This window comes from Eleutherodactylus coqui, chromosome 13 (assembly GCF_035609145.1).
Source record: "Eleutherodactylus coqui strain aEleCoq1 chromosome 13, aEleCoq1.hap1, whole genome shotgun sequence".
NCBI classification, from domain to species: domain Eukaryota; kingdom Metazoa; phylum Chordata; class Amphibia; order Anura; family Eleutherodactylidae; genus Eleutherodactylus; species Eleutherodactylus coqui.
Window position 1 is genome coordinate 66,986,248 of NC_089849.1, and position 19,599 is coordinate 67,005,846.

The 19,599-nt window shown below is 46.4% G+C and overlaps 1 protein-coding gene across 1 annotated transcript in view; it reads left to right on the forward strand.

The window, feature by feature from the left end:
* The window catches only part of ST6GALNAC1 (ST6 N-acetylgalactosaminide alpha-2,6-sialyltransferase 1), a 66,037-nt gene extending 52,145 nt beyond the window's left edge, over positions 1-13,892 (forward strand). Inside the window, exons 8-9 of the mRNA XM_066585961.1 lie at positions 9,933-10,032; positions 13,612-13,892. Coding sequence (XP_066442058.1) covers positions 9,933-10,032; positions 13,612-13,800 — 289 coding nt within the window. The 3' untranslated portion in view covers positions 13,801-13,892. The remainder of the gene's footprint in view (positions 1-9,932; positions 10,033-13,611) is intronic.
* The last annotated feature ends 5,707 nt before the right edge of the window (positions 13,893-19,599 follow it).

A 19,599-nucleotide genomic window follows, 5' to 3' on the forward strand; every position in this document is an offset into this window, starting at 1 on the left:
TAGGCGGACCCCAGTAACACTTTTTTGTAGCAAGAGTATAGGCGGACCCCTGTAACATTTCTGTAGCAAGAGTATAGATGGACTCCTGTAACATTTCTGTTGCAAGAGTATAGGCCAACCCCTCAAACCTTTCAGTAGCAAGTGTATAGGCGAACCCCTGTAACATTTCTGTTGCAAGAGTATAGGCCAACCCCTCAAACCTTTCAGTAGCAAGTGTATAGGCGGACCCCTGTAACACTTCTGTAGCAAGAGTATAGGCGGACCCCATTAACACTTTTTTGTAGCAAGAGTATAGGCGGACCCCTGTAACATTTCTGTAGCAAGAGTATAGATGGACTCCTGTAACATTTCTGTAGCAAGAGTGTAGGCGGACCCCTCAAACCTTTCAGTAGCAAGTGTATAGGCGAACCCCTGTAACATTTCTGTAGCAAGAGTATAGGCGGACCCCAGTAACACTTTTTTGTAGCAAGAGTATAGGCGGACCCCTGTAACATTTCTGTAGCAAGAGTATAGATGGACTCCTGTAACATTTCTGTTGCAAGAGTATAGGCGGACCCCTCAAACCTTTCAGTAGCAAGTGTATAGGCGGACCCGTGTAACATTTCTGTAGCTAGAGTATAGGCGGACCCCAGTAAAAAATTTTTGTAGCAAGAGTATAGGCGGACCCCTGTAACATTTCTGTAGCAAAAGTACAGGCGGACCCCAGTAACATTTCTGTAGCAAGAGTATAGGCGAACGCCTGTAACATTTCTGTAGCAAGAGTATAGATGGACTCCTGTAACATTTCTGTAGCAAGAGTATAGGCGGACCCCTCAAACCTTTCAGTAGCAAGTGTATAGGCGAACCCCTGTAACATTTCTGTAGCAAGAGTATAGGCGGACCCCTCAAACCTTTCAGTAGCAAGTGTACAGGCGAACCCCTGTAACATTTCTGTAGCAAGAGTATAGGCGGACCCCAGTAACATTTTTTTGTAGCAAGAGTATAGGCGGACCCCAGCAACATTTCTGTAGCAAGAGTATAGGCGAACCCCTTAAACCTTTCAGTAGCAAGTGTATAGGCGGACCCCAGTAACATTTCTGTAGCAAGACTATAGGCGGACCCCAGTAACATTTCTGTAGCAATAGTATAGGTGAACCCCTCAAACCTTTCAGTAGCAAGTGTATAGGCGGACCCCTGTAACATTTCTGTAGCAAGAGTATAGGCAGACCCCAGTAAAAAATTTTTGTAGCAAGAGTATAGGCGGACCCCTGTAACATTTCTGTAGCAAAAGTACAGGCGGACCCCAGTTTCATTTCTGTAGCAAGAGTATAGGCAGACCCCTGTAACATTTCTGTAGCAAGAGTATAGGTGAAACCCTCAGACCTTTCAGTAGCAAGAGTATAGGCGTACCCCTGAAACATTTCCGTGGCAAGAGTATAGGTGAACCCCTCAAACCTTTCAGTAGCAAGAGTATAGCCAGACCCCTGTAACATTTCTGTAGCAAGAGTATAGGCAGACCCCTGTAACATTTCTGTAGCGAGAGTATAGGAGAACCCCCTCAAACCTTTCAGTAGCAAGTGTATAGGCGAACCCAGTAACATTTCTGTAGCAAGAGTATAGGCGGACCCCTGTAACATTTCTGTAGCAAGAGTATAGCCAGACCCCTGTAACATTTCTGTAGCGAGAGTATAGGAGAACCCCCTCAAACCTTTCAGTAGCAAGTGTATAGGCGGACCCAGTAACATTTCTGTAGCAAGACTATAGGCCAACCCCTCAAACCTTTCAGTAGCAAGTGTATAGGCGGACCCCAGTAACATTTCTGTAGCAAGAGTATAGGCGAACCCCTATAACATTTCAGTAGCAAGAGTATAGGCGAACCCCTCAAACCTTTCAGTAGCAAGTGTATAGGCGGACCCCTGAAACCTTTCAGTAGCAAGTGTATAGTCGGACCCCTGTAACATTTCTGTAGCAAGAGTATAGGCGAACCCCTCAAACCTTTCAGTAGCAAGTGTATAGGCGGACCCCTGAAACCTTTCAGTAGCAAGTGTATAGTCGGACCCCTGTAACATTTCTGTAGCAAGAGTATAGATGGACTCCTGTAACATTTCTGTAGCAAGAGTATAGGCGGACCCCTCAAACCTTTCAGTAGCAAGTGTATAGGCGAACCCCTGTAACATTTCTGTAGCAAGAGTATAGGCGGACCCCAGTAACATTTTTTTGTAGCAAGAGTATAGGCGGACCCCTGTAACATTTCTGTAGCAAGAGTTTAGGTGGACCCCTCAAACCTTTCAGTAGCAAGTGTATAGGCGGACCCCAGTAACATTTCTGTAGCAAGAGTATAGGCGGACCCCTGTAACATTTCTGTAGCAAGAGTATAAGCGAACCCCTCAAACCTTTCAGTAGCAAGTGTATATGCGGACCCCAGTAACATTTCTGTAGCAAGAGTATAGGCGAACCCCTTAAACCTTTCAGTAGCAAGTGTATAGGCGGACCCCAGTAACATTTCTGTAGCAAGAGTATAGGCGGACCCCAGTAACATTTCTGTAGCAAGAGTATAGGCGAACCCCTCAAACCTTTCAGTAGCAAGTGTATAGTCGGACCCCTGTAACATTTCTGTAGCAAGAGTATAGGCGGACCCCAGTAACATTTTTTTGTAGCAAGAGTATAGGCGGACCCCTGTAACATTTCTGTAGCAAGAGTATAGATGGACCCCTGTAACATTTCTGTAGCAAGAGTATAGGCCAACCCCTCAAACCTTTCAGTAGCACGTGTATAGGCGGACCCCTGTAACATTTCTGTAGCAAGAGTATAGGCGAACCCCTCAAACCTTTCAGTAGCAAGTGTATAGTCGGACCCCTGTAACATTTCTGTAGCAAGAGTATAGGCGGACCCCAGTAACATTTTTTTGTAGCAAGAGTATAGGCGGACCCCTGTAACATTTCTGTAGCAAGAGTATAGATGGACCCCTGTAACATTTCTGTAGCAAGAGTATAGGCCAACCCCTCAAACCTTTCAGTAGCACGTGTATAGGCGGACCCCTGTAACATTTCTGTAGCAAGAGTATAGGCGAACCCCTAAAACCTTTCAGTAGCAAGAGTATAGGCGAACCCCTAAAACATTGGTGTACCAAGAGTATAGGTGAACACCTGAAAAAATTTGTTTACCAAGAGTATATGCGAAGGCTGGAATAATTAGTTTGCTAACAGTATTGGCAAGGGCCTGAAAAATTGGTGTACCAAGAGTATAAGTGTACCCGTGAAAAATTGCTGAACGCCGAGGGCAGGTAAAACCCATAAACACTTTTTAAAGATACAGCTCGCTGTTGCTTAATTTGTAACAGAGCCTGGAGGCAGCCCCCCGAAAAAAATTGGTTTAAGTTTAACTTTTAAAACTTTAAAAACTGTTAAACAGAGCCTTTTGGGCCGCAGAGAAATTGGCAGTTCAGCGTGATGACATGCTGTTTTAGGAAAAGGAGGAGGAGGAGAAATATCCGAGAGGGATAGACAAAGCTAATTCTTCCCTTTTTTGGGGTGATAGAGGATGCAGCGAAAAAAATCTTTAGGATCCGCTGCTTTCCACCAGTGGAGAAGAGAAGTCTGGGGAAATCCAGCCTTTGTTCATCTTTATGAGGGTAAGCATGTTGGCGCTGTCAGTTGACAGGCGGGTACGCTTATCTGTGATGATCCCACCAGCAGCACTAAATATCCTCTCTGACAAGACGCTAGAGGCAGGGCAGGCCAGTACCTCCAGGGAGTACAGAGCAAGTTCATGCCACGTGTCCAGCTTTGACACCCAATAGTTATATGGAGCAGAGGGATCACGTAGGATGGTGGTACGGTCGGCTATGTACTCCCTCACCATCTTTTTAGAGTGCTCCCTCCGTCTCAGTCTTGACTGGGGAGTGGTGACACAGTCTTGCTGGGGAGCCATAAAACTGGAAAAGGCCTTGGAGAGTGTTCCGCTGCCTGCGCTGGACATTCTGCCTGATCCCCACGCCTCCCCTGCTAGTTGGCCCTCAGAACTGCATCTTCTACCCCTAGCGCTGTTAGATGGGAACTTTAGCACCACTTTTTCGACCAGGGCCCTGTGGTATTGCATCACTCTCGTACCCCTTTCCTCTTCAGGAAGGAGTGGAAAGGTTCTCCTTATACCGTGGGTCGAGGAGGGTGTACACCCAGTAATCCGTGTTGGTAAGAATGCATCTAACGTGTGGGTCAAGGGAAAGGTAGCCTAACATGAAGTCAGCCATGTGTGCCAGAGTCCCAGTACGCAACACATAGCTGTCCTCACTAGGAGGATGCTCCTCCTCCTCCATCTCTTCAGCCCATACACGCTGAACAGATGACAGGCAAGCAGCATGGGTACCCTCTGCAGTGTGGCCACAGTCTTTTCCCTCTCCTCCTCGCCCTCCCTCTCCTCCTTCTCCTCCAAAACGCGCTGAGATATAGACGTGAGGTAGGTCTGGCTATCAAGCGAGATACTGTCATCTCCCATCTCCTCTTTTAACTGCAAAGCGTCAGCCTTTATGCTTAGCAGCAAAGTTCTCAGGAGGCAAAGCAGCGGGATGGTAATACTAATGATGGCCGCATCGCCGCTCACCATTTGGGTAGACTCCTCAAAGTTTCCGAGGACCTGGCAGATGTCGGCCATCTTTGCCCACTCCTCTGTAAAGAACTGTGGAGGCTGACACCACTCTGCCGCCCATGTTGCAGCTGGTATTCCACAATTACTCTACGCTGCTCAAATAGCCTGGCCAACATGTGCAGTATAGAATTCCACCGCGTGGGCACGACGCACAGCAGGCGGTGCTCTGGCAGCTGAAACCGATGTTGCAGTGTCCTGAGAGTGGCAGCATCCGTGTTGGACTTGCGGAAATGTGTGCACACGCGGCGCACCTTGCCGAGCAGGTTAGACAGTTGGGGGTAGTTTTTCAGAAACCGCTTAACCACCAGATTGAAGACGTGGGCCAGGCATGGTACATGTGTGAGGCTGCCAAGCTGCAGAGCTGCCACCAGGTTAAGGCCATTGTCACACACGACCATGCCCGGTTGGAGGCTCAGCAGCGAAAGCCAGAGGTCAGTCTGCTCTGTCAGACCCTGTAACGGCTCAGGGGCCGTGTGCTTCTCGTCACCTAAGCTGATTGGTTTCAGCACGGCTTGCTGACGCTTGCCCACCGCTGTGCTGCCACGCACTACCGACTGCTGGCGACGTGCTCACACTTCGTAATTGAGAGATGGAGGTGGCGGGGGTGGAGGAGGGGGGTTAGGAGGAGGTGGCATAATATGCCGCAGATACCAGTACTGAGGTAGGACCCACTATTCTTGGTGTGGGTAGCACGTGAGCGGTCCCAAGCTCTGACTCGGTCCCAGCCTCCACCAAGTTCACCCAATGTGCCGTCAGGGAAATATAGTGGCCCTGCCTGCCAGTACTTGTCCACGTGTCCATCGTTAAGTGGACCTTCCCAGTAACTGCATTGTTGAGGGCACAGGTAATGTTGCGGGAGACGTGCTGGTGTAGGGCAGGGACGGCACACCGGGAAAAATAGTGGCGACTGGGGACCGAGTAGCATGGGACCGCCGCCATCATGTTTTTGAAAGCCTCCATTTCCACAAGCCTATACGGCAGCATCTCTAGGCTGATTAATTTGGCAATGTGCATGTTTAAAGCTTGTGCATGCGGGCTGGTGGCGGCGTATTTGCGCTTTCGCTCCAACGCTTGTGTTAGCGACAGCTGAACCCTGCGCTGTTAGACATTGCTAGAGGCCGTGGAGGACCGTGGAGGTGAGGGTGTGGGTGCAGGCCGGGAGGCACTCGTGCCTGCATCCTAGGAGGGGGATTGGATCTGAGTGGCAGGTTGTGGCACAGGGGAAGAGGCAGTGGTGTGACCCGGAGGCGGTGAATGGCCTTTGTCCCACCTTGTGGCGTGCTTGGCCATCATATGCCTGCGCATGCTGGTGGTGGTGAGGCTGGTAGTGGTGGCTCCCTGGCTGATCTTGGTGCAGCACAGGTTGCACACCACTGTTCGTCGGTCGACCGCGCTCTCACTAAAAAACATCCATACTTTTGAACATCTAGTCCTCTGCACGGAGGCTTGTCGCGAGAGGGTGCTGTGGGAAATAGTTGAGGGAATCTTGGCTCTGGGCGTGCCTCTTCCCCTGGCCACCCCACTGCTCTTCCAACCTGTCCTGCTGCTGCACCTGCCTTCCCCTCTGAAGCCCTGTCTTCAGTAGGCTTAGCAAGCCAGGTGGGGTCAGTCACCTCATTGTCCAGCTGCTCTTCCTCTGAATCCTCTGTGCCCTCCTTCCTTGGATTTACTGCCCTTACTACTACCTCCCTGACAGACAACTGTGTCTCATCATCCTCATCCACAAAAAGCTCTTGAGACAGTTGCCGGAAGTCCCCAGCCTCATCACCTCAACTTTCCAAAGGTTGGGCATCGATCACGACAAACTCCTCAGGTGAGAGAGGAACCGTTTTTCCCACTCATGGCAAGGACCCAAGAACAGTTCCTGGGAGTCTGCCTGCTCAGAATCTGTCATTTTCCTTGAGTGACGAGGCTGGGAGGAAGGAGGAGCAGCAGCCAGAGGATTCAGAGGTGCAGTCCCTCGGCTGGGAGTAGTGGACTGCATAGAAGACTGGGTGTTTTATACATTGCTGGATGTGTTATCTGCCATCCACGACAGGACCTACTTGCACTGCTGTGCTTGTAATAAAGGTCTACCACGCAGACCTGCAAATTGTGATATGAAGCTGGGGAGCGTAGGGACTCGGCACTCTCCTAATCCCTCGGCAGTCGGCTATGATGCGCCACGCCCAGGAACTCAGCCTGCGACCACACCCTCACTTGGACACCCGCGGCCGCGTCCACGTCCTCCCCCTTACCCCTACTCCTCATCATGTTGGATTAAGGATAGAGCAGGGCCAAAATAAATTACCCTACCGTATAGCGCTGAGGACTATGGCTAATTCACCACACAGAGAGACTTGTAGATAGCGGAGGCTCTATGCTGTGACCGGAAAAAATTAAACTGCTGTCTTGTGCTGATACCGAGAGGTCATATACTGCTCAGAGACTTGTAGATAATAGAGAGGCTGTATAGAGTGGGAGAAAATTAGAAACTAGTGGATAGTGCTAGTAAGTGCAGCTACCTCAAAACCCCCAAAGAAAGGGTTTTGTGCGACGCTCTGCGCAGGGGCAGAAAGCTATACAGCCAGTGGACAGTGCTAATTACAGGTGCATCTTCACCACACCCAAGGAAAGGATATTGTGTGACGCTCTGCACAGGGGCAGAAAGCTATACAGCCAGTGGACAGTGCTATATAGTACGCAAATATTTGCGTGCTATATAGCGATGAGAGTGAGCCCTCTGCCTAAGGCACTGCACACATAGGATGGTATAGCCGAAATGATCTGCAGTGGGCCACAAAATACTTGCATACTATTTAGCGATGAGAGAGAGCCCTCTGCCTAAGGCACTGCACACAAAGAACGGTATAGCTGCAATGATCTGCAGTGTCCCAGGAAATATTAGAGTACTATTTAGCGATAAGAGTGAGCCCTCTGCCTAAGGCACTGCACACATAGGACGGTATAGCTGCAATGATCTGCAGTGGGCCAGGAAATATTTGCGTACTATTTAGCGATGAGAGTGAGCCCTCTGCCTAAGGCACTGCACACATAGAACGGTATAGCTGCAATGATCTGCAGTGTCCCAGGAAATATTAGAGTACTGTTTAGCGTTGAGCCTTCTGCCTAATGCACTGCACACACAGAACAGTATAGCTGTAAAGGCCTGGACAGGCCTAGATGCTTAAAAAAAAATGGTGCACTACTGCTCCCAGCCAGCCACGACAGTAATGCACACAATGAGGAGTAGCCCTAAGAAGGACTGTTGTGGTTCTTGAAGAGAGGATCCCTACTTTAACACTTTCCCTATATCAGCAGCAGCACTTTCCCTAACTTCTGCCAGCATGCATCTGAGGCGAGCCGCGGACAGGACCAGTTTAAAGGGGTTGTCCCGCGCCGAAACTGTTTTTTTTTTTTTTTCAATAGCCCCCCCGTTCGGCGCGAGACAAACCCGATGCAGAGGTTAAAAAAGAAAACCGGAGAGTGTTTACCTGAATCCCCGCGCTCCGGTGACTTCTTACTTACCTGGTGAAGATGGCCGCCGGGATCTTCACCCTCGGTGGACCGCAGGGCTTCTGTGCGGTCCATTGCCGATTCCAGCCTCCTGATTGGCTGGAATCGGCACGTGACGGGGCGGAGCTACAAGGAGCCGCTCTCCGGCACAAGCGGCCCCATTCAGAAAAGAAGAAGACCGGACTGCGCAAGCGCGTCTAATCCGGCGATTAGACGCTGAAAATTAGACGGCACCATGGAGACGAGGACGCTAGCAACGGAGCAGGTAAGTGAAAAACTTCTGATAACTTCTGTATGGCTCATAATTAATGCACAATGTACATTACAACGTGCATTATTATGGCCATACAGAAGTGTATAGACCCACTTTGTTTCGCGGGACAACCCCTTTAAGTACTTGGCGGTCACCTGATCCCGCCAGCCACTCACTGCTGTTGGTGGGCAGAGGGCTGGCACGTCACAGCAGGAAGTGGTAATGCCTTCCCCGCATGTTTATTGGCTAGAAAATGGCGCTAAACATGTTTATTGGCTAGAAAATGGCGCTAAACATGCGGGGAAGGGAAATAAAATTGACTCGAGTACCACGTGGTGTTCGTCTCGAGTAACCAAGGAAGCGTATAAACATATTAGCCAAATAGAAGACTAAAATCCAGGTGAGGGATGAGCTGAGATCAAAGTATAAGAGAGGAACTACAAATCACATAATTGTAGGCACAGGGACGTAGCTAAAGGCTCATGGGCCTGGGTGCAAAAGTTTATCTTGGGGCCCCCAAACTTCTCTGAGGCAGTAGCAAAGGCAGGCAGTCAATGGTCAGCTACCACGTAAACCTTGATAGGGTAAATCTAGAGAAGTGGTTTAGAGACAAAGGTAAGCTGGGTCAAGAGTCCAAGAAAGCAATCCACTATAGCACCAGAGTAACACACTAAATGACTAATAAGTGCTGATGACTAATGCACTCCAAATCAGAAATAATAGTTAACCCCTATCATGCTGCAACTATAGGGTATGGTCACACAGTCAAGACGCAAATAGAACAGTAGAGCTTAAAGGGGTTGTCCCGCGGCAGCAAGTGGGTCTATACACTTCTGTATGGCCATATTAATGCACTTTGTAATGTACATTGTGCATTAATTATGAGCCATACAGAAGTTATAAAAAGTTTTATACTTACCTGCTCCGTTGCTGGCGTCCTCGTTCCCATGGAGCCGACTAATTTTCGCCCTCCGATGGCCAAATTAGCCGCGCTTGCGCAGTCCGGGTCTTCTGCAGTCTTCTATGGGGCCGCTCGTGTAGAATGCCGGCTCCGTGTAGTTCCTCCCCGTCACGTGCCGATTCCAGCCAATCAGGAGGCTGGAATCGGCAATGGACCGCACAGAAGAGCTGCGGTCCACGGAGACAGAGGATCCCGGCGGCCATCTTCAGCGGTAAGTATTGAAGTCACCGGACCGCCGGGATTCAGGTAAGCGCTGTGCGGGTTGTTTTTTTAACCCCTGCATCGGGGTTGTCTCGCGCCGAACGGGGGGGGGGTTAAAAAAAAAAAAAACCCGTTTCGGCGCGGGACAACCCCTTTAATTAGTTTCCAGGATCAGATAGCTATGAAACCCACAACTGTTAACCTGTGTCGGCTAGTACGGTGGCCACTGGTAGGAACGAAGTAAGGTGCGTTCATGACGCACTAATGCCTAAAACTGTATACTATATTCAACATGTCATCTGATTAGTGATATGTACATATACAGGAAAACTATGTTCATATGTTACATTTCCCAATGTTTGTGATAACAGAACTAAGACAATGCTAAATATTTTGTAGGTTCCTGCGATCTGATAACCTTAATGGGAATTACTGGAACATATACAGGCCAAGCACAGGGGCCGTGGTTCTGCTTACAGCACTACATCTGTGTGACACGGTGAGAGAATGACAATTTGGGATATGGTCCTATATGGAGCATTATAATAGCACTGTTTTGGTTTACATTACTGAGTTACAAAACAATTCAATTACTCTGTATTTGCCCCTTTGACACTTATATAGCATCAGGTTGACTGAAATGAATGAACATCATTAACATGGGATCCTAATAGAATACCACTAATCAGAATAAACACAAGCCACATAATCTGGATTATAAAAGGCTGTGTTATCTATTCAAAGGGTTACCCAACTTTAATTAGTATTCAATAAATATATTTATCTTATATATTAATATATATTTATCTATAAAAACAGTAAAGGCCCATTTAGACACAACAATTATCGCTCAAAATTCGCTCAAAAGCCGTCTTTTGAGCGATAATCGTTCTGTGTAACTGCACTGACATCGTGCAGTTTTTCATTAAGCAATCGCTTATCGTTGTCTTTCAGCATGCTGAAAGACGACCATCAGCCTTATCAGGGATTCACAGCGGGATACAGCTGATACCATTTTTTTAGCTGTATCCCGCTTCCTGATGACAGGCTGGGTATGAAGAACAGAGCAGTCCAGCTGTGTTCTCCATACCCAGCTGGGAGCGCTCGGCTGTATAACAGCCGGGCGCTCCGTGCAGAAAACAGCTGGATGCAAAAGACAAGCGGGGCACCCCGCTTGTCTTCTGCATTCTCCACTCCAAGCGCTCGGCTGTATAACAGCCGGGTGCTTGGAGCGGGAAACAGCTGGATGCAGAAGACAAGCGGGGACACCCCACTTGGCTTCTGCATCCTCCGCTTGCAGCCCTCGCCTGTATAAAAGCCGGGCACTCGGAATGGGGAACAGCTGGATGCAGAAGACAAGGGGGAACACCCCGCTTGTCTTCTGCATCATCCACTCGCAGCGCTCGGCTGTATAACAGCCGGGTCTCCCTCCCCCGAGTGGGGAACAGCTGGACGCAGAAGACAAGCGGGGACACACCGACTTGTCTTTTGCATCCTCCACTCAGAGTGCAAGGTGATCGCTTAACGTTTGAGCGATCATCTTGCGCTGTAAATGACACAACGATTATCGCTCAAAAGACATTAACGTATAAGACATGTCCAGATATTTAGTCATACAGACTCAAGTCTGCCAAGTCCAAAACTGTATTAAACTATTGAAACAATGTCCACCTGCATGAAGCGGGCGACAACCCACCACCAGCCATGACATCAGCGGTGACATTGCTTTCCCCAAGAATGCAGCCTTCTCAATTATAGTTTGAAGATTGGCATTAAATATATCTATTGCTGCATCCGATAAATGGGCACAGTCACTTCTGTAAAAGCCAGGCAAAAATCCCTCAAACTCAAAATGCTGAAAACTAAAGCCTGCACCAAACGGCAAAAATTTTTCAAGCATCCTGTTAAATCATTTACTAATCTCCTCAGTAACATAGAAGACAGGAAAGGACCAAACTAGATAGGAACAATTTCAGAAATTCAATCAGTCATGCCAAATCCCCTCTTGCAACAAAAAATGTGAAACTAGAGCCATCCACTGCAAGATTTTCAGTGTACCTTCTCTTCGAATCCCTCTTCTGGGCCCAAAAAACAAAGAAAGGACTGATTGTACAACAACACCTAAGGAAGGAAAACAATTATCAAATTCGGCCGAACATACAGCCTAAGGGCTCTCTCACATGAGTGTATATCGGCTGCTGTTTTCACGGCCGGCCGATATACGCTACGATGTGAGGTGTAAAAACTTGTGAATGGGCGCACAAATCTAACGTTTGTGAGCCCGTTCAGATGGCGTGGGCCCTGGCGCGCATACGCCAAAGCCACTATGCTGTTGCCCCTTCCCTCCCCCTCGCCGGCTCACCTCCTCTCTCCTCCCCTCCAGCTGATTGCAATAGGAGGGGGCAGGATAGGGGCAGAGCCAAGTGCCATCCCGTCCCACCTCCTCCCATTGCTGGTTGCAGGAAAGGGGCAGGGAGGAGGTGGGAGCTTAGCTCTGCCCCCTTCCATTGCAATCAGCCAGAAGGGAGGAAAGAAGAGGGAGGGAGTTTAGCAGTCGCGCTGCTAAACTCCCTTCCACCGCCCTTCTCCGGCCACTGTCATTGGCTCCCATAGGAGCCTGTGCAGCAGATGACGTAGTTCCAGGACTATCTTTCGGGCCCGACATAAAAACTCCCGACGTAAAAACTCTATTGGTCGGCCAGGCACTTTTACGTCGCAGGAATACGACCATGTAACCTGATGCGTTGGAATCCAATGCATCAGATCGTAGCGCATATTGGCCGGACTTCAAAACAGCGGGCCAATATACGCTCGTGGGAAAGAGCCCTAAAACTGGTAGAATTCCATCTCCCAATCTTCTGTATTGCTTCCTCGCTAAAGCCCAAGATGGCAGTTTCTGTAGCGGTCCCAATTGTAAATGAATGCAAAGTATGCCGTGCATTACTGAATCCCAATAAAACTAAACATTTCTTTAAAACTGAAATAAACTGAAAACGGGAAAGATAAGAGCCATCAGCCGAAATTCAACAAAAAAGTGACTGTACCGCTGATTCAGCAGCCAAGTAAATATCACCATTGTTTATTGCAATGTGTGCTCCATCTCTTAATCCATCTTCAAGAGAGAACCACCCCCATACCTTCCCTACCATTCGTCCATCAGATGCATAGCCCTGCCCAACATGGGACCAGGTTATGCAAACCTTCAAGATGTTCTCCATGACTAGAATTGAAACCACTCACACAATGTCCACCCGGGCTACAATAGAGACTGTTACAATAACAGAACTGCACTGTTACAATCTTCATCATCAGTTGTACAATAACTATCAGTCATTATCGCATTTTTCCTAATAAACCTCAGCATTTACATAGTAGACATCAATCACTAGAGCATTTCCCCCAATAGACCTCGGCATTTCTTCTAATAAACCTCAGCATTTACATAATAATTAGCAATCACTATAGCATTTCCCGCAACAGACCTCAGCATTTATATCAATCTATATCATTTATATCAATAAAGATCAGCATTCTACGCCTCCTCTCTAAATAAACTCTAGAAAGTACAGTATTACCCGACTGCGCTAGGTTCAATATCTCTTGCTGAGATTTCACTGGCGTAGGTGCTGAATTACGGCTTTGTAGTTTTTTTTTTACTTTTTGCTACCACCAGTGCTCATTATACGTACTGGGAGCCCCAGTAAACCTTCTACCCTGTTTCCCTGAAAATAAGACATACCCTTAAAATAAGACATAGCATGATTTTCCAGAATTTTTGAGGATGCAAAATGATTTTTCAGGCTTTTTGAGGATGCTTAAAATATAAGCCCTACTCCAAAATTAAGCCCTGCTAACAGGTAATTAAAAAAAGTCAATTTAAATAGTGTCCAGGCAGCTATACATGTAAAAAAGTTAAACCTTTTTGAACAAAAATTAATATAAGACACTGTCTTATTTTCGGGGAAACACGGTAGTTCATGGACTGGAATCTACTAATCCTACTAATCATCCAGTGTTATTGCATAACTGCAGTCAATACATACGTATGCTTCTTTAACATCTACCTCCTTACCCTTAGGTCAGTGCCTATGGCTTCATGACAGATGATTACGAGGAATATGCCGATCATTACTATGACAAGACAAAGACCCCGGTTGTTTTATATACAAACCACGACTTACTGCTGGAGAAAGACTTATGGGCTCAACTACATGAGCAAAACATCATCAAACTTTACAAGAAAACTAAGACTAAGACTGGCAGTTGACTTTCATAATTGGCTTTATTTCTGTTTTTCCTGTTCTGTTGGAATGAATAAAATGAATTGAGGGGAATTAAAAAAGTATATATTAACCTTTTACATGCCAACATTCCTAAATGGGATCATTATTTTTCAAATTTCTTTTTTTTAGTGGCCTAAATTTCACCACTTTTGTGGATTTTTTTTTTACCACTTTTTGTTAACAAACTTTGGCCTGTTAAAGGTTAAGTCAAGCCACAGGATACGTAATGGTCAGTTTGGCAATTAAAGTGTTAACACAGCCCAACTTTTACAGGAATATCCTTCTTTTATCCTCTTTTTTTTCCACTCCACCTCCTCTCCCCTTGCTTTATAGAAGGACCAGGGCTTCTGGGAGTTGCTAGGTGATACTATGAAAACTGTATTCTTTCTGGATTGAAAGGAATCTCTCTTTCTCCAAACCCCGCTGAGACATGGATTAGCTGGGTGCCTTTCACACTCTTGCTATTTATTGGCCGTTTGTCCCTTTCTTCCCCTCTTTTCTGTTGTATTTCTAGTTTTCGGTTGTAAAGCTAAATGCTTTTACCCTGGTGTACACCCCTGTTACAATCTACAATCTGTGTGCCCCTACACTTCACCCCAAAATGGATTTACTGTATAGAGCTGGCCCTGTTAGGGGGGGATGGGCCCATATTTGACCCAATTTTGGTAAATAATGCAGCAACCCTTATTGTCCTCACAAAATAGCACCTATGGGTTTATCAAGTGAACAGATCCACACTGGTTGAATGCACGTTGATTGGTAGGAGACATTAGACACACCATTTGCCTTCAAATAATAACTGATTTAGTGTATATTCCCATGTTGTAGTTAAAATTTAAGGTAATCCTGGCAAAAGCTGCCGTTTTTGCAAAATTAGGACAAAATAGAGCCATTTTGCAGCAATTTTATAACCGGAGGAGAAAAAAACGCAGTGAAGTACTGATAATTGGGCCTTCATCCTCAGATACACTATGGAATTTCCACCCGGAATGGCATGTTTTTACAAAATATCATCTGGATGCCGTAGAAAAAGATCTGCATCAGAATTGACCTGTGGTGCTGATTTTTAAATCCGCAGCATGTAGAGTTAAGCTGCTTCTATCTTTTCCCTGCGGGTTTCATTCTTTGCCATGCATATGGTGAATTCTGCAGCTAATTCACAGCAAAATCTTCAACCAACCACATGTAATGGATGTAACACATGCAGATTTTGCGTCAGGATTGTTTTTTTTGGCAGATCCACAGCAGAATATGCGCCATTTTGTTAAGGTGGCCAAGCGCCTTTAGATGTTTATTGGCTGAACTCCCCACTTTTCAGTGGGCTAGGCTGATTATCTAATGTGTATTGGTCTGACTCTCCACCAATGGCAAATATTGGGGAAGATAAGGTTCTGGCTGTTGACATTCACCTGGCCCAATCCTTCTGTTCTTAGGAGAGGTCTTGCAGCAACTGTCTCCCCAGTCTACATCCAGAACACGTACACAGGCTGAGCATGCATGTTTATGGGGGTGTCAGGTCAGATAACTGTCAAGTAAATGCATATTTCGGCAGAGAATCAGTGTCGATCTAAGGATGGCACCCTGTGCAGAATGTTTTTTGCCCACCCTCGTCATAAAAAAAAACTCATTATATTTCATTGATAGGCATTCTACCTGTATTCTGCTTATGCAGAAAGCAACATACCCCCACCAGAACAGCTCAGGGAATAAACACTGTACCAGAATCAAGCTCATAATATAAATACACTACATGAATTAATCGTAGTACATAAATACAAGACCAGCACCAAGCTCATAACATAAATACACTACATGAATTAACCGTAGTACATAAACACTGTACCAGAATCAAGCTCATAACAAATACACTACATGAATTAATCTTAGTACATCAATACAGCACCAGAAGCAAGGCTATAAGATAAATACAGCCACAGAACAAAGCTCGGTACATAAATGCAACACCAAAACCAAGCTCAGTACACAGATATAATACCAGATCCGAACTCAATACATAGATGCAGTACCAGAACTAAGCTCAGTACGTAAATACAACACCAGAACTGAACTCATAACCTAAATACATCACCAGAAGCAACACCAGAACATAGTACCGGAATTAAGCTCATGGCATAAATACTCCATCAGAACTAAGTGATTGTGTTACAGGGGTGCCGATGATCAGAAAGTGGTGCCTCAAAACATCAGAGAGGAGGAGAGAGAGCCAGGAGGAAAATGATTTATGTAGCTCCACAAGTCACACAGAGGAAGATGATCATCTGGTAGGGTGGCAATCAACCCCAGCCTACATACACCTGGTTCTATTGGCCGATGCCACCAGTTTGTAGGGGGGCACCAGTTGGATGTAGGCTATGACTGCATGGGTCGCACATAGTTAAGGCCTGCCATGCAGAGTTGTGTGTGGCCTGCTTTAGAATTGTTACTGATCCCTACCTATCAGTGATCCCTACCATAGTTGCATCTGCATTTCTATACAGATTAAGCACTTTTTCTCTTCTCACTATGACCACGATAAGTGTGGAAAAGCAGTAGTGGGTTGTACACGGCTAATGATCTATGCATGGGCCACATTGTCTGAGCAGCTAAGCAACCACTAATGAGCCGTTTACACTTAATGATTTTGGTCAAAATTTGTTCAAACAAAATTGAGTGATAATCGTGGAATATAACAGCAAAATAAAAATCGCTCACTATTCACTCGCAAGTCGTTATCGCTGACTTTCAGTCAACATAAAAACTATTGCCGAAACGCTGGCTTTTCGATACGTGTAAACGCTCTTTGCTCAGCGCTTTACATAGAAGGTGAACCACTGAGCAAGAAGCCAGCGAAAACCCAGCGATCCAGCAGCAAAGCCTGTGCGTCTAAACACTCTGCATGAGCGCTAAAGACTTTACCGGTGCCGTCAGCGCTTGCGCAATCATTTATCCGAGTGTCGCCCAGTGTAAAGACCCATTTACACCGGCCGATGATCGCTAAGAAAAACGCTAATCGGCGATCATTTTAGTGATAATCGGTGCATCTAAATGTGCGCCCATCGTGTGCTTTTTGGGCGCTGCTAGCTGATTGTTAAATTCAGTTCAACCTAAAAATCGTCCTTCAGTCTTATCAGCAGTTCCCTACAGGGAGTGCTGATAGCATTGTTTCCCCCTCGAGAACAAAGGAACTGAAAGCAGATAAGAGCCCTCGGGCTTTTAACTGCATTCAGGAAGGCTTCATTTGCACACTTAATTGCTCTTAATAGCTGAGTAGCTACTTAATAGTTTATGCTAAATGATCGCTCAAAGCTGTCACTCAAACTGTCGTTGGAGCGATCTTTGAGTGATCATCGGCTGGTGTAAATGGGCCTTAAGAGCGCCATCACTGTGTTTGCTACAAGTTATCCTTGATATGATCTACAGTAGAAGTAACCTTTATTAGAGCGAGTCAGCCAAATGTCAAACATGGTTTCATACTAGATAAACAGCAATCCTTCTTATTACACAAGATGTAGACAAAAGACATAAAAAATAAGTCCGGGTGAATGTACTTCATACCATTATTGTTTGCAGTCAATCAAGTTGTCTTCCAGGTTGTACTAGATCCTTGAGTAAACATTTCTTACCTCTGAGAATCAGTTTGCCCGAAGCCAGAATAATTTCCACTAAAAATCAAGATACTTTTGTGTTTTTATTATGTTTTTTTGTAGCCACTTTTAAGGGGTTTAGAAATAACTTTTAATGTAGGGAAGTTAGCACTGGCCGTAGAAAATGGCTTTAAAGGTGTTTTCCACTGAAATGCTACAAATGACCTATTCTCAGGATAGGTCATCAATAGTTGATCAGCTGGGAGCCGTCGCTCGGGACCCCGACCGATCAGCAGAGCGGGCGCATGCTGTCAGCGCCGCAAATACACAGAGGTTGGAGTGGAAGCTATGCCTGCAGTTACAAGCATCAGCCACTACATGGGAGTACAAATGAGAGCCTCGGCAGCATCAAGCAGCATCACCCATAAAATGGTTTATTCTCCCATCACACATAGCACAGCGATGTTTCGGCCTGTGGCCTTTTTCAAGCTTAACCCTTTCCAATCCACTGTCTGACGTCTTCAGACATTCTGATTGAAGCCTGTGCAGCTCTGATGTCAGAAGACATTTGGCAGCCTCTCCTCCGCTCTTCCATGGCTGCCAGTACTATCTGGTGTCCCGATGGAACTGCCACGCATTCGTGGACTCAGATCCACAGCGCACATGTCAGAGAATGGTAAATCTCGCAAGAGCTACCTGCCGCGTCACTCCTCGTGGCCATATTGCACAGGGTACATGTACATGAGGGCATTACAAGTCCCATAACAGCGCAATACCTCTGTTACTAGGTTACCGCATATAAGCTGCGCATGCGCACCTCAATGCAGCAAAGAGGAACTACATAGGCAATATAATAATATGTCAAGACAGCCGTAATAGTGAGGCAGAGGGCATTTGTAACCGGTGTCTCCAGTGCTTCTCCCTCTGCCTCACCTTTGGACATCTTTGACAGGAATATCAATGTCTGCCTTGTGATTTACCGTGGGAATCAAATATAGTGAAAAGCCTATAATTAATAATAAAAGTTCATTGCATTAATGATCTCTCTGTGGTATATTGTAGTGTCATCTCTGTTACACTGGGTGTGATGGGTATACCATAGATTACGTATACACTACCTGTTTAAGCTCACTTTATGTGGCAAGAAACAGGTGATGTGTGAACATTTCGGATATAGTCGGCTACATGATGGGAGAGTTGATTGTGATCTTTAAATCGATCATCTATATGCATTTGAATGGGAGAACTATTTCATTATATAACCTGAATGAGGTGCCCATTATGGGTGCCCTCTGCCTCACTATTACGGCTGTCTTGACATATTAATATGTTACCTGTGTAGTTCCTCTTTGCTGGTATTGCGCTGTCCTGGGACTTGTAATGCCCTCAGGTATATGCTCCCTATGCAATATGGCCGTGAGGAGTGAAGCGGCAGGTAAGGCTCGCGAGATTTACCATTCTCTCGCATCTGCACCATGGATCTGAGTCCGCGCATGCGCGGCAGTTCCATCAGGAGGCCGGATATTGCTGGCAGCCATGGAAGGAAAGGCTGGAGCACTGGTATCTGCAGATTATTACATGTAAATATGTTCTGAAACACCTGTGGAGGGGTGGGAACTTTGTCTGTGCTAGTTTTCTATTGGTTTATACCGTTTTTCCTACAAATATTCCCAAACTGCCAGTCCAGATTTCTCACCGAGTCCATAGGAAACACCTTAGTGTTGTATCTGGCACCTTTCCTCCTCTTTCTCAGACTCAGCAATAAAGCTATAGGTAGCTGTCCCTTAACCAGCTTGTCTGTTCTTCTGGCTACACATTATGGAATTTCTTCAGCTGTGGCGTTGGTGGTATAGTGGTGATCATAGCTGCCTTCCAAGCAGTTGACCTGACCAATGCATTGTTTCTCTGAAAGGGTCTTGGAGTGTTTAGCTTGCAAAAAAAGAGTCAAACATGCTAACGATGACCTATACTCAGAATAGAATACAATACAGTTACCAACAGCACTCAGGAAATAACCTTATCAGGTGAGATGGGTATCATGCAGAGCCACATGTAGGGTTTAAGGACCAAAATCCCAGAAGTCAGCAGTATAAGGGCGCCTTCAGACGACCGTATATTGGCCGGGTGCCAATATATGGCGTCCCTTTTTGCACGGGGAGGAGGCTGGAAGAGCCGAGAGCAGTGCTCTGAGCTACCACC